Raw genomic sequence first — 16,226 nt, 5'->3', positions numbered from 1 at the left:
CCTATTCTTTTAGTACAGAGCTTTACTTACTTCTGCAAATTTTACAATAGTTTTGCAGACAATATGACTGCTTTATTCCAAGCAAAATCATAACCAGCAGGGCAGGAGGGCAAATGAAAGTAATACAAAAACAAAGGGATGCAGATGAAGAGTTAGGATCAAGAAGGAGAAAAGAAAACGAACATCGATACAAGCTAGTTACCACTTGTGGCCCACCTTTTCTTGGTTTTTATTTACATATTTGACACTTTAAATATATTTAATGAGTTTTGAGTAGATTTGTAACTCAGGTTGAGGCTCTGGATGTAATTTTGCTTGCTGAGCTGGAAGGTTTGTTTTCAGATGTTTCGTCACCATACTAGGTAACAGTGAGCCTCCAGTAAAGCACTGGTGGTATGGCCCACTTTTTATTTATGTGCTTAGGTTTCCTTGGGTTGGTGAAGCCATTTCCTGTAGTGATGACATTTCCTGTGATGATGCCATGTCCTGTTGTCTTTCTCGGGGGTGCTAAATGAGATCCACGTCCATGTATTTGTTGATAGAGTTCCTGTTGGCATTCCAAGGCATTCCAACTGGAACTCTATCAACAAACACATTGACTTGGATGCCACTTACCACGCCCTGAGAAAAAGAACAGGAAATGACATCAGTACAGGAACTGGCATCACCAACCCAAGGAAACCTAAGCACATAAATAAAAAGTGGGTCATATCACCAGTGCATCACCAGAGACTCGCTGATGATGTTACTTAGTATAGTGACAAAACTTCTGAAAATACATCTTCCAGCTCAGCGAGCAAACTTACATCCAGAACTTTACATATATGACTTGTGACTGAAAATTTAACACCTAGGATTTGTCCAATATTGACAGTGTTACTAATGTGTCCATTTTAGACTTCATTTTCAGGCTGTAGGCCTGCCTGAAATGTCTACAAACACAGAATTTATACATTTTTAAAAGAGAGTAATTTTATGGTTCTATAGACATGTTACGACATAGAAGGAGGCCTTCTCACCCACACTGAATCTTGGTTGAGCCATCTAATCGGTTCCATTCTTGTACTCCATGATTAAAGCCTTGTATGATTTTTCCCATCAAGTGACCATTCAACTTCCATTTGAAATCATTCATTGTCTCTGCTAACACCATCCTTTTTGGCAACAAGTTCCAGATCATTACCATTCACTCTGTAAAAACATTACTCCTTACATTCACCCCACATTGCTAATCCAAACTTTTACATGTGTGCCCTCTAACATTGGCAACATCAACTGATGGGAACAGCTTTTATTTGCCATGAAAACTTGCCCTAGTTTAGTTCACCTCAATCAAATTTCTCAATTTCCCTTGCCCTCCAGTTTCTCCAACCTAACTTTGTGGCTGAAATTCCTTTATCTCTGATAAATCTCTTTTGCACCCTCTCAAGGATCCTCAAATCCTCTCTAACGTTTGCGAAACAGAACGGGATACAATACTCTAATTGTGACCTAACCAGAGCTTTGTAAACGTTCGACATGAATTTCCTGCTTTTGCACCCAATACCTCAATGTGTGGACACAAGATCACAATTGCTTTGCTAATTATATTCTTAAAGTATCCTTCCTTCTTCAAAGTATGATGCACATGAATCCCATATCAATCTGCTTCTGCACATACTTTAGAACTGTGGTTTTACATGTATGTTACCTTCTATTCTTTCTGCCACAATACATCACCTCCATTTCCCTGTATTAAACTTCATCTGCCACTTGTCTGCCCATCTGCCAATCTAACTATGCTTCAAACTGTTTCCTTTATTCCTTGTTTTATTTCTCAAACATCCTCCTTCATTCCAGTTTCTTTTTGTCCCTTAAGGTCCAATTGTACAAATAAACTAGTATAAAAGCTCCGTGGTTTTGTGTTTTGGCACAGTATAGCAAGTGACATTCCAGTTTCCTATGAAATGTCCACGGCAATCCTCGAAGCAGAGGAAGACTCACAGTTTTTCACAGTAAGAGATGAGTAAAATCACTCCTTAATGGACTCGAGTTCACTTCTTTGTGGCAAAATAAAGAATGCTGTCAGAAACCCACTACCAAGTCATCTGCCTACCCCACTGATGGATTGGGAAATAATGAGAAATGGGATGAAAGATCTTCCTTTCTAGCTTGAGTGAATTTTCCTCAATTAAAATTAGAGCACTTCAGAGTTAGCAATACTCAGATAAACTCCTTGAAGAAACAGAACAATTTTAGTTTACTTCCAGTGCCAAGTTCTAATGAGGGAAGGAATGAAAGGATAGGGGAGATCAATCAAAGGCTGAAGAGAGGAGATGCAATGTGCAGGGATTCAGTTTCTTGCATCATTGGGATCTCTTCTGGGACAGAAAAGACATATTCAAAAAGGATAGATTTCACCTCAACTAGAGAATTATCAATAATCTGGCAGAAAGATTTGCTAGTTTTATTTTGAGGGCCTGTAAACCTTTGGAGAGATGGTGCATGCTTCCGAAGTAACAGGGAAAATAGAAAGAAACGTGAGGATGGTCCTCAATCAGAAAAGAGCAAATTAATTAGGAAAGACAGACAAGAGCGAGTCAGATAACAAAGTAACTCTGAAGAATTAAACTGCATTTATTTCAATGCAAGAAGTCTTACAGGTAAGGCTGATAAATTCAGGGCATGTACAGGAACGTGGGACTGGGATGTCTTAGCTGTTACAGAAACTCGGCTGAGGAAAGGACAGGCATGGCGGTTCAATGTTCTGGGTTTTCGATGTTATGGGAAGATCAGGAAGAAAGGCAAGAGAGGAGGGGGAGTGGCATTTTTGATTAAGAAAATCTTTACTACTGCAATTAGAGAAGATATTTCTGAGGGATCACGTCGTGAAAATACATATGTTGAAATTAGAAATAAGAAAGGGATGTTCACCTTGATGGGATTGTGCAATAGATTCCCCACCCCACCCCACCCAAGTAGTCACAGGGAAATTGAGAAACAACTATGTAGAGAGATCTCACACATATGCAATAATAATAACGTTGTAATAGTAGGGGATTTTAATTTTCCAAGCATTGACTGGGACTGCCAGTGTTAAAGGTTTGGATGGTGAAGAATTTGTTAGATGTGTTCAAGAAAGTTTTCTTGATCAATATGTAAATGTTCCTACTAGAAATGAAGCAACACTTGACCTTCTCTTGGGAAACAAGGCAGGGCTGAAGTGTTGGTAGGGGAAACCTTTGGAACTCGTGATCATAATACAATTATTATTAAAATAGCTGTGGAAAAATATAAGTCTTCCATGAAAGTTAAAGTTCATAATTAGAACCAGGCAAATTTTAAGGTTATGAAACAAGAACTTTCAAAAGTCAATTGGAGTAGTCTGTTCACAGGTAAAGGAACCGACCGACAAGTGGGAGGTTTTCAGAAGTGTGATAATGAGATTTCAGAATCATTATGTTCCTGTTAGAGTGAAAGGCAAGGCTGATACGATTAGGGGACAATGGATGAATAAAGAGATTGAAGATCTAGTCAAGAATAAAAAAAAAATCATATATTGGATCTGGAACAGTGGGATCAACTGAATCTCTTGAAGAGTATAGGGGCATTCTTAAGAAAGGAATCAGGAAGGCAAAGACAGGATATAAGACAGCTTTGACAGATAAGGTTAAAGTTAATCAAAAAAGATTCTACAAATACATTAAGAGGAAGAGAGCAACTAAAGAGAAAGTTAGGCCTGTTAAAGAGTACTATGCATCAGTTTTTACTGTTGAGAAATAAATGGAGGCTAGAGACCTCAGGAAAATAAACATTGATGTTTTGAAAACAGTTCGCATTATAAAAGCGATGGAAGTCTTAGAACACATAAATGTAGATAAATCTCAACTGTATCCCAGAAAGCTGTGGGAAGTTAAGGAGGAAATTGCGGGGCCCCTAGCAGAAATAGTTGCATCATCTATTAACATGGGTGAAGTTCCAAAGGATTAGAGGGTGACTAATGTTGTGCCATTGTTTAAGAAAGGCTGTAAGGAGAAGCCTGGAAACCTGTGACTCTGACATCGGTAGTGGGTAAGTTGTTGGACGTGATTTTGAAAGATAGGATTTACATGCATTTGGAGAGGCAAAGAACAATTAGGGAAAGTCAGCATAGTTTTGTGCAAGGAAAATCTCACAAATTACACTGAGTTTTTTTAATGAGAAAAGATTGATAAGGGCAGAAGAGTAGACACTGTTTACTTGGACTTTAGCAAAGCATTTGTCAAGGTTTTGCTTGGTACACTAATTCATAAAGTTAGATTACAAGGGATTCAGGGTGAGCTTGCCAATTGGATACAAAATTGGCTTTATTGTAGGAGACAGAGGGTTGTGGTGAAGGTTGTTTTTTGGACTGGATGCCTGGGTCCAGTTCCACAGGGATCAGTACTGGGTCCACTTTTATTTGTCACTTACATAAATGATTTGGATGAGAATATAGGAGGCACGGTTATTAAATTTGCAGATGACATCAAAATAGGTGGTGTAGTGGACAACAAAGAAGGCTATCTAAGATCACAATGAAATCTTGACCAATTGGGTCAATGGGCTAAGGAATGGCAAATGGAATTTAATTTGGATAAATGTGAGGTATTGTGTTTTGGTAAAACAAACCTTATACAATTAATGGAAGGGCATTGGGTAGTGTTAGAGAACAGAGAGACCTAGGGTTTCATGTATATAATTCATTTAGTATGCTTGCCTTCATTGCTCAGACTTTTAAGTATAAGATTTGGGATGACATATTGAGGTTGTATTGAACGAGGCCTCTCATGGAATACTGTGTGCAGTTCTGGTTGTCCTGTTAACGGAAGAGTATAATTAATTTGGAGAGGATTCAGAAAAGATTTACCAAGATGTTGCCAGGAATGGAGAGTTTGATATATAAAAATAGACTGAAAAAACTGGGAATGTTTTTCACTGGAGCATGGGAGGTTGAGGGGTCACTTTATTAAGGTTTATAAAACCATCAGGGGCATAGGTAAAGTGAATGACAAGGTTATCTTCCCTCAGGTGGGGAGTGTTCAAAACTTGAGGGCATATTTTTGAGGTGAGAGGGGAAAGATTTGCAAAGGGCATGAGAGGCAACGTTTTTACACAGAGAGTGGTTCATGTGTGAAATGAACTGCCAGAGAAAGTGGTGGATGCAGGTACAGTTACAATGTTTAAAAACATTTGGATAAGTTCACGAATAGGAAAAGGTGGGAGGGATAAGTGCAGCCTGTTGGGACTAGTTTAGTTTGGGAACATGGTCAGCATGGACTGTTTGGACTGAAGGGTTTGCTTCGTCACTGTATGATTCTCTGTCCCTCTAACCATGACATAAAGAAATCCCGCTTTTCAATCAGAAAAGAATCAATTTTGGGGTTAGATATGAGGACGCTGATGCACAAACACAAAAATGTTTGACTAATCTTATTCCTTTTTAAATCACAATAATGTTCAACTAATTTGAATGTAATTGAATTTTAATTTTAATTAACAAGCCATCAAATCACTACAATTTACCTTTTCAGAATGCAACATATAGTACTGTGCTGTACACAGCCATTATAGGTCAAAGCAGTCTTGCTCACCATAACTATTAGGGATTTAATAGCATTACCCACAACTAATTTTAGATATGCACTGTGTTGAATAATACTGAATAAAGTATAACAATACACATAGAAAAATGAAATAACTTGTAAGTACATACTACCTTTCACATTTTCAGAATGACTTGAAGTGCTGATTAGAGATAAAAATTTGGTTGGGTATATGGGTAATACAAATGTCGAAAGTGTGATGTACACAACTGTTCAAGCTATTCATATCTTATTCCATTATTAACTACTTAGATTATTACATTAAGAAAGTAAAATCTTAATGCATTCATCAATAACTTCAACAATTTGCATTTCGGTAGTGCCTTTAACATACTGAAAATGTTGGAATGAAACTTGTGGCAAAAAAGGCAGAGAGGTTTGGGTGGGAATATTCCAGAGTATTGCATGAGATAAGAGGGGAAGGAAAGAGGTGAGTTCACAAATGGAATTGAAAACAAGGATGCAAACTGCCCTCAGGGAACCAATGTGTTTCGTGAACATAAAGGTGAGAATGAACAGTACTTTGGTGACAGTTGGGAAACAAGCAGAATAATTTTGGATAAAATTAAATGTGCTTGAAACCAGGGCATTGGAAAGATACTGACATGCACATTGTTTCAGTAAGTGGGGGTGGACCATGTTTGCATGACAGTGAGAGGTTAATATCCACTTTTATCCTCAACAGAATTTTATTAGATGTCTGTTTTAAGGATAAATATAAACTAAATTATTTTTACCATTGTTTCAAGGGTGCAGTTGGAAAAAAATCTGATGTTACATTCTTTCACTCTGTAAGTCGGTCTTACTCCAGGGGGCCAGGAGTGTGCAAGTGTGGCATTCAGCCATTTAAATGTTGCAATGTACAAAATATTATTCATCATTTCTAATAATCGATGCAGATCTGATTATTAATGTAATTTTCCAGTACAGTTCCAAAATAACAGCAGCCAGTGAAACCCAAGATGACCCTTAATTGTAATATATTTCAATAATGAAGCGATAATTGACAATGTAATTTCCTGTCAATTTATGGAAAACTATTTCTCACTAAACTCTCAATAGCTGTTGTTGCTACCTAAACGTACTGATTGGTAATTCAACCTGACAGGGAAGTCTGGATTTGAAACTGAATAAAAACACTTAAGAAATTAACAACAATTACTGCAAAAACACACAAAATTAAAACTTCAAGCCTTTCACATCAATCAGGCAATTATCAGCCAATCAGGCTAAGACGTCGTATGAACCTCTTAACTAAATTAGTGTTTCCAGTCATTCCCAAGAAGCCATTTGCCTATTTATAAACCCTATCTAAATCCCGTCATTATGTTCCAGGCTGTAAATGATTTCCGGGATCTATCCACTGACTTGTTATCTGTATGATTATAGGTTTGTGTCTTTAATAATGCATAATTGCAGTATCTCTTCAATCAAACCCAGTCCAGATCCCAGAGACCATTGCCCTTTTAATTATTCTTTCAGCCAATAATCTCCCATTGCCAGTCATCAATTTGATTCCAGAAGCACATATCTGGTGTAATTTCTCATTTCTGTGACCAAATCGATGATAGTATATCAAAATTAAAATTTTCTGTAATTTTAAAATTGTGCAGATAATCACTACAAAAGTTTCCCCATTCTCACCTCCTCTACAACTGAAGGCAAAATACTGCAAAGGTTGCAAGTCCGAAAAAAAAACAGAAAATGCTCGTGAAACTCAGCATCTGTGAAGAGAGAAACAGTTAACATTTTGAGTCCAGTATGATTCCACTTCAGAACAAATCAGAACGTTAACTCTGTTTCTCTCTCCACAGATGCTGACAGACCTGCTGGGTTTCTCCAGCATGTCTTGTTCTTATTCTCTTCAACGACCCAATGACTTCAGATCCTGTTGCTACCACCTTCAGTTCCAGACTTGCTCCCTGGCATTCTCCATGGCTCTAAATCCTGCAATAGACCCCAGACCATACTGCTGTTTAACGGATTATTGATATCAATGCCTACGCAGACTTTTTACTCTTCAGCTCCAAATCTTACTCTAACCACTTCTGTGACCATTCTGTCGACTTAAATGCAGTTGGAGTAAATTCAGTCAGGGAGTTGGAGCAAAGTCTAGAATGTAATGAGTTATGTGCAAAACTCAGAACACAATATAGCTAGATCCTTACAAGTGGTTCTCAACGAGATATGAAATACAACTTCATTCAGTGCACTGAATGAAGCTTTCAAGACAATGATGGGAGTAGAGCAAGACAATCCAGGAAAAAAAGGCATGTGCACTGTCGTCATTGCTTCACAATTACTTATTGAGGCAAGATTTCTTGTGCATCTAACAGTTGATCTATAAGATAAGCTACCAGTAAATATATGTTCAAAATGTTGTTATTTCATAGGGGTGCTGTCTTTTGAGGCAGTGGGATGAAGAGAGTAATCTGAAAGCTTCCTTAAATGTCCAATATCTCCTTTCGTATCATACTTACCAATACGTTCAATCTAAAAGCCATCTGATTGACTCCTGAACCAATTCTCCCTGTTCATCTTGGTTCCTTTATCCCTCTAACTCCCTACTTTTAACTTTAATTCCTGAAATCTATTCTCAGCCATGCTGAAAAATGTTTCAAGATCAATTTTACCTATCTCCTTCATAAAATTGAAAATTATGAAATCTAACCAGCCTTTCTTTCCTGAGGCGGACAAGGCCAATACGTTTAAACTTTACGCCATCAGTTATGAATCCTGATAACTGGAACATTCTTGATCACTCAAGACTTTGCCTCTTGGAAGTTACTGTAAACTTCTTTTTAGCTCATCTCCCCAGGCTACACACAGAAATATGCAAGCATCTTCGTCCAAGTCTTTGTCAGTACAATTCAGAATTGGCTATTGAGAATGTGAATCAATGACACAAATATGAGTCTCCAGCTGAAATTCCCTTGACCTTCTTTCACACCTCCATAAAGCAATGTAGCTCACATTATGAATTCAGTGTTGTGCAGGAAATCATGTTCAATCATACAATGGATGCTGCCACATTTTGGCATTTCAACGGATTTAAATATCTCCCCCTTTCTTTTCTCTTTTCCACACATCTTCTAATTCCAGAACCAATTGCTAGAACCGTGATGGCAATATGGACTGTAGCTAATTATTTGGAAATGAAAAGAACCAGGAGGACTCACTGATTTTCCTCATTTTGTTGCTGTGCCTGTGGGAAGGCCTCTGCTCAAAATCTGCAGCAGGAGATATGATGACCATCAGCAACTTAGTGTACACATGCGTAGAAATTATAACGTTCTTTCTTGTTTTTGAAAGCAATTTTTAGTATTTGCTTAATACATTTGAATCTTTAAATCTACTTATTGTGAAAATGGCCTGCTTAGGGTCATACATTAATATCTTCTTGAAGATACAACAGGTAACATTCAGACAGCACATCCCAGTCCAACCTTCTTCTCTCATGGGAGAATTTGCATCTTACTTTTCCTGACTGTAAGTTGCGCTGCTCAGACAGAAAAATGTTCAAAACTGGAGAACTGAACCTCATGAGACTATGTGCTAGTATTCCAACACATTGCATTATAATGCCACCCACCCACACCTCCCAGATTTATTGACACAGTAACCTTATTTCAAATTTTCCAAAGTTTCTTCTTACTTTTTGGCCACCATTTTGTCACCAAATGAATCTTCAAACAGAAGTTAGGACAAGTACCCATCAATAATCTAAATCTAATCACACAGCATGACTGAAACTCATAATGAGTAAAGTACCAATCCTCCTGATATTGGGTCATATTATCAAATAGTGCTACTGACAGACAGGATATTTGCATGAGATTTTGCTCATCAAGGTCAATTCCCAACTGTTTATTTACATAACATATTGCCATTTGGCCTACAAATCTGACTTCCCATTGTGTAATCCTGTACTTTACAGAATATAGAATTAACACCTGCTTTCCCTGTAGGATGTCAAAACAAGTTGAAGATAATGTATTTAATGCTATCTTATTTTTATAGTCAAGAAGTCCAAAAGCACAACTTGCTGATTGGAGAAGTTAGTAGAGATATATTCAACATTACTGAGCCCCAAATCCTTCCAATGTAGGCTTAATTTTATAACCCAACATAATGCACAATAATATGATAACAAAGCAATAAACAAACACATGGGAAGTGCTATGATCCAAATCGAGTACTATTTTGCACACTTCATCTTCAGACTAGCAGATGGCTAAGAGTGCACTGTGAGGCTGTTGCATCAAGGACTCAGTGATGTTTGTGAGCATACAAGAGCGAAGCATACCAGAGCGATACCCCAACTGTTTGTCAACCTCATACAAACCTGAGAAGTGTAACAAGGCTATCTACATGTCTGCAATTTTTTAACCTTATTTACTATAAGAAATTCAAGTTTCCTCTTCAAGTTTTGGGGAAAGCTTCGTATGTTGATTTGCCAGGAGCAATACTACCCTTAACTTCCAGGTGTCCTTATGCTACTTAGTCTTGCTCCATGTCTTTACACCTTATGGCATATGTCTCTTTTATCACATACCATTTTATTGGAGCTTATTTAATAAAGAAATCATTATCAAACAGAAAGACATCTGGAAATCATGTATTCCCAGTGTTCTTAGCCTTGAAATAAAATATTCTTTGATCTCAAGTGGAAAGGGTATTCTACTGAATTCTAGAACCGTTCTCTATTATAACATTTCCATGCATATTATATCCATATTTCACACAGATAACATCACAAGGCAGAGTAGTTGGCACAGTGAATCAAAAAGTTTTAAAGTAACATGATCTAACCAGCTCATAATCTGTGCATTTCAATAAATCAGAAACATAAACTTTTTGTTGCCTAATTACTGGCTTTAATTTGAACCCAAATTCATGATGCTGACAACTTTGTGACCTGTGAATAATCAGATGGGCACAGTGATGGCATGCAAATCCTATCCTCTCATCATGCACACTTTTTTAAAAACATATTTCCCAAAGGACTGTGAGAAAATGTGCCAAATTTGCTAGCCTAACTGTTCAGTACCTGTTGTGGCATGATGATGAGTATCATAAAACATCTGCCAAGAATATCCTTCAATAAGGACCTTCCACATAGTTCACTTGGCATCTGATAAATGATCCTTTAATCAGTTCCAACTTTTCCTGTCTAGCTTTTCACCTTCCCCTGCAACCCAATGCCTGCAGACCAAGACGTTGCTCTCTTGTATTTCCCTCTCTTTTCTCCTGAGTCCTAAACATAGTATTCCGTCCCCTCACCCAGCTCCACATCCCTGTGTTGAGATAATGAATGATCCCACAATCTGCGGGGTTCCATGGAACTGAGGACTGTTGTTTCCAAGTAGTCTTCAAACTCTCCCCTCGCCCCACCCCCATTCTCTTTTTAAAAAAAAACACCTGCCACCCACCCATTATCCCCATGACTTTTTCCGACCTTGTGGGCACTTTTTCCACTGAAAGGGTTCCTTCATCTCTATTTCTTTTTTTGCTGCTGACAGACTGTGCACAGATCAACACTGCAAGAGAACGAAGCCCAGACTTATCACCTTGAACTACATGGTGTTCAGCGTCTGCTGTTCTAACCCGGAGCTTTGAGCATGGATTTTCGAATGGCCAAGTGGGAATTTAGATTAATCTTACCATACAGTCGCTCGGACAAGATTTGACTGAATACCCCGATTCCAAGTACTTGTGTAGCATTGCTTCGAACTCCTCGTATTTTTCCTGAGCATGTTGGTCTTCCATCTGGTAAGCTTTGATGCATTCACTGCAGACAGCCATAGCCCCTCCATCATCACTGATCCGCATATCCAAACTGCAGTTTAACCCATTCGGGTTGACATAATCCCGCAAAAGATCAGCAATGGTATAAGAATTGCAGAAGGACAGCCGAAGATGACTGAAGTAAGACCACAGGCAGGCGGAATCCAGACCCTTGGGAATTAACCGACAGGCTCTTTCCAACTCCTCACCGGGGTCAGTCAAATTGGTCAGAGACAGATCACACTGAGCCCGCCGATGGCTCTGGTCGTGTGGTGTTGCCAAGTTCTGCCTCGATGCGGGGTCACTCCAGATCCTGCCCGCTGTTTCCCCGCTCCTCAATTTCGTTCCAGCGCAAGAGCAAAAATAATCAGACAACAGGACAGCGAAAAGAAACATAGACGCTAAAGACATTTGCCATTTCTCTGCCCTCTGTGAGTCGACGCAGGGTTTCTCGTTTGCTGTGGGTGCAAAACAGATTTTCAGGACGGCATTACACATCCAAGCACCCCTGATCATATTTTGGAGGGGAGGGCAAGGGTGGGGGGAGAAAAGGGCGGCTTTCCAATTTCCCCTAGTTCCCAATGTCACTTTAGCAGCCTGACTGTGTGCAGAGTTGCTAACGAGGGGTGTAAGTGCCCCCCCATCACCGGCTGGTCAAAATATAATCCATGGCATTTTGCAGGAGCTTGCATCCTCCGTCTGGACAAAACAGAAAAGGGGAGATTTGTTTTTATTTTGGTTGAATTTTTAAAAAAAAATAAATAAACAAACAAGCCCAGCTAGCATCCCTCCCTTCACCCCCTCCCCCCAATACACAATCCCCCCCTCCTCCTCCAACCTTCCTGCTGTTGTAGGCTACCTGATTAAAATTAAAATAAAAACCAGCGCGCACCCACTATTGGTGACAGAAGGTGCACGGCTCCTTTAGGAATAAATAGCGTTCATCGGTGTTTTTTTTCCCCTGCTCTCCTCCGCCGGTGTCCTTGTCCGTTTCCTGGGTCTCATCTTCGTTCCTTGACCCTTGTTGCCTCTTCCCTTTTCCCCACCCCTCTCTCTCTCTCTCTCTCTTTTTCCCTCCCCACCACCACCAGCACCACCACTCCCCCTCAGCTTTCCAACCTCAAATTGTCGCCATCTTCAACGCGATGAGTACACCTTGAGATGTTTGGGGCAGGTCCAGGCGCCTGCGCTCTCCTCTGGTTTAGGGGGAAATTGACAGGGCCATTCAGAGAGACAGAAATTGACAGGGCCATTCACTTGCAGTGATCACACACACACACACACACACAGACAGCGACTCAGCATCACAAACCGCATACAACCAACCCCACTTGCAATCTGCCATTCTCCCCCCCCCCCCCCCCCCCCCCCCCACACCCACCACTCTCTCTCTCTCTCTCTGTGTTAAGATTCACGTCTTTGGAAGTGAGATGCCGCTTGGCAAAAATGCAGAAGAGGAGGGGCCGTTTTAATGGGAGACCAGAAATGCGGCTAAGCTTTTCCGGACCGGCTATTCACATCACCAGAAAGTATTCGCCTGTAGCGTAAATGACATTGGGGAGGGAGTGGGGATGTTTACTCCTACCCAGAGATATCATAAATAGGCAGCGTACAGATGACAGCCAGAAGCCCAAAGGATCTGAAACGATCTCAGAAATGAACTGAAGGGTGACAATTGGGTGCTATTACAGGTGTACACAGAAACGTGCGGCTGTGTGTGGATTTGGAAGATTAAATTCAAATAGTTTTTTTTAAATTTTAGAATATGGCTGTCAGTAAAGGACAAGGTGGTTTTGGACGTTTCATGTCTTCACTGAAAGATATTCTATGTGTAGTGGTTGTGAATGAAACTAATCAGGTACTGAGGTTCATCCAAACAGCATCTCAGAATGAATGGAGTCTAATTATTTAACTTCCACATATTCTTGGTGAATTGTCATCTGGAATCCTGCACATAATTTTGACTCTTCTGCTTTTAAAAGAACGTTGTGGCTTATCCATAATTATGTTGGTGCCCCCACATTTGTGACTGTAATTCTCATAACTCCATACCAATAACTCTCAGTTGTCTTTCCACTCTAGCTCCAATACTGAAATTGTACTAATCAAATTCGCGATTGGAATCCTCTGTGAATGCAAATGTGATGCCCTTCTGCTCAATCTCCTTAACTCCCTCTGGTCTTTGACACAGCCAGCAACCAACATTCTTTTTACTTTTTTTCTTTAATGGGATGTAAGTGTGGCTGGTTGGACTAGCATTTATTACCAATCCCAAATTGTGCTTGAGAAAGTGGTGGTGAGCTGCCTTTCTGAACTGGTGAAGTCTATGTGGTATAAATACACCCACAATGCTCCATTGGCTGCATATGATTCAAATATGCCTTGAACTTCCTTCCTATTCTTAGAATGTCATTTTTCAACCATGGAGTATCTAAATTGCTGAGGCAAATTACTGCAGATGCTGGAATCTATACTGAAAACAGCCAATGCTAGAGATCACAATGGGTCAGACAGCATCTACTGAGATAGAGCAAGCTAACATTTAGAGTTTTGATGACTCCTCATCAGAGCTGAAGTGAATTGTGGAGGAGACAGTGTATATGCAATAGTTTGGTGTGTGGGGGGTATGTTGAGGTGGTGAGTGCAGAGTGTTGGTAGAGGAACAACATCTCATCTTCAGACGAGGCACTTTCCAGCCTTCTGCACTTAATATCGAGTTCAATACCTTCAAATTGTGAACCATTTCTCCCTTATCTTTTAGCTTGTTGAATTCTGTTGTTATGTCCTCTCCCCTTCCCCCAACCCAAGGTGGACTGTCTGTCCTTTCAAGTCTGGCAGGAGACACACTGTTGATCTGCCATTCTCACATTCCGATCACTTAATCTGAACTGTCGACATCTTTTCTCCAGCAACACCCTACACCCACGACTCCCACCCCCTCCACCCCAAACTGAAGCAGAAATATTGTTCCCCTCCATACTTCAGTTCTGATGAAGAATCATGGAATATTCAAGTTTGTTAAAGAGTTCATATGATGTTTGTGGAAAATTTTTAAAACATCATTTGTCTGCAGCAGTCAATCTTTATGTGTCTGTAAGAAGAAGCTGGAGCACACATATTCCTGAATCTAGGAAGTTCAAGGACACGCTGCTCTAAAAATTAATTGAACTGAAACTCACTTTCCAGAAGAAGGAAGCAAACATATTGTTGAAGTAGAAAGATAAATGACAGGTGGCATTGCATGCCATAAAGTGTGCAGTGACACATTTTTGTAGAAAGAATGAAATAGCAAAATGTCGATAAAATGCTACAGTTTTCAAATGGGTATGGCACAGAGAGATCTGTGGGTCGCTCCACAGAATTCTTTGAAGATAGCAGCACAGCTTGATAAAGCTATTTAAATGTTTTATAAATAGTGTCATGGATTATAAAAGCAAGGAATTTGGGTTGAACCTTTAGACGTTAAAACTTATCCTCTAGCTGCAGTATTATTAGCCATTCTGCACAATTTGGGAAGAGCTTTAAGGCCTCAAAAAGAGCACAAAGGTAGTTTACTTAAAGTGTACTATGGGGTGACACGGTGGCTAGCACTGCAGCCTCACAGCACCAGTGTCCTAGGTTCAATTCCAGCCTTGGGTGATTGTGTGAAGTTTTCACATTCTCCCCGTGTCTGTGTGAGTTTCCTCTCACAATTCAAAGATGTGCAGGTCAGGTGAATTGGCCATGCTAAATTACCCATAGTACTGGGTGCATAGTCAGAAGGAAATGGGCCTGGGTGGGTTACTCTTTGGAGGGTCAATGTGGACTGATTGAGCCAAAGGGCCTGTTTCCACACTGTAGGGAATCTAATCTAATTTTGGGGGGGAGGGGGGGCTTGAGAAGTGCTGTATTTGCTTCTCTTTAGCAGAGTGGGTTTAAAGCAAGATTCAATCAAGGTGTTCAAAATTGTGAAGAACTTTGATTGAAATATTAAGGGTTTCCACTGATAGAAGGATCCATAAGCAGAGGACACTGTTATAAATTAATGAGTAAAACGTCTGCTGGTGTAAAGGAGAAGATGCTTTGGCGAATTTCGTTGTGCAGTGAGTTGTGATTTGGAAGCACGAGCTAAGATGGATATGGAAATAGATTTATCATGAATTTCTAAAGAAACTTAGATGAATACTTGAGGGTGAAATGTTTGCAGGGCTGTGGGGAAGAGTCAAGAGAATGGATCCAACTGGATTATTCTGTCAAAAAGACTGCAAAGGTACAATGGGCCAAAATGATCCTTCTGTGCAATTGTTAATTTGTGATTCTAAATTTGGATCAGTGTATAGCATTGCAGTCAAATTGAGAGCAAAAAGCTCTTTTGGAGAAGTTTTGATACACAGATTCATCTGTTTATCTTTAAAGAAACTTCTAAAGTATCACCTAATAGATTTGGAGGTGCCAGTGTTAGACTGGGTTATACAAAGTTAAAAATCACACACAACACTAGGTTATATCATTAATAATCACCCGGTGAAGGAGCAGCGTCCCAAAAGTTAGTACTTCCAAATAAACCTGTTGAACTATAACCTTATGTTCAGAGTGCAGTGCTGGAAAAGCACAGCAGGTCAGGCAGCATCCACAGAGCAGGTGAATTAATGTTTTGGGCGTAAGTCCTTCATTAGGAATGAGGCTGAGAGATAAATGGGAGGGAGTGGGGTTAGGGGAAAGAGAGCTGGGAAAGTGATAGGTGAGGGAGAAAGTGGGTGGCACTGCTGCCTCACAGCTCCAGAGACCAGGGTTCAATTCCCACCGAAGGCAACTGTCTGTGTGGAGTTTACACATTCTCCCTGCATCTATATGGGT

The 16,226-nt window shown here is 39.8% G+C and overlaps 1 protein-coding gene across 1 annotated transcript in view; it reads right to left on the bottom strand.

Annotated features, from left to right (window-relative positions):
* The window catches only part of LOC132820298 (NALCN channel auxiliary factor 1-like), a 449,510-nt gene extending 437,604 nt beyond the window's left edge, over window positions 1–11,906 (bottom strand). The window contains exon 1 of the mRNA XM_060832321.1: window positions 11,268–11,906. Within this exon, the coding sequence (XP_060688304.1) occupies window positions 11,268–11,906 (639 nt within the window). The remainder of the gene's footprint in view (window positions 1–11,267) is intronic.
* Window positions 11,907–16,226: the final 4,320 nt, after the last annotated feature.

The sequence above is a fragment of the Hemiscyllium ocellatum genome, chromosome 11, assembly GCF_020745735.1.
Source record: "Hemiscyllium ocellatum isolate sHemOce1 chromosome 11, sHemOce1.pat.X.cur, whole genome shotgun sequence".
NCBI lineage: Eukaryota > Metazoa > Chordata > Chondrichthyes > Orectolobiformes > Hemiscylliidae > Hemiscyllium > Hemiscyllium ocellatum.
The sequence above is the reverse complement of the archived record's forward strand: the minus strand, read 5'-3'. Positions and strand labels throughout refer to the sequence as shown.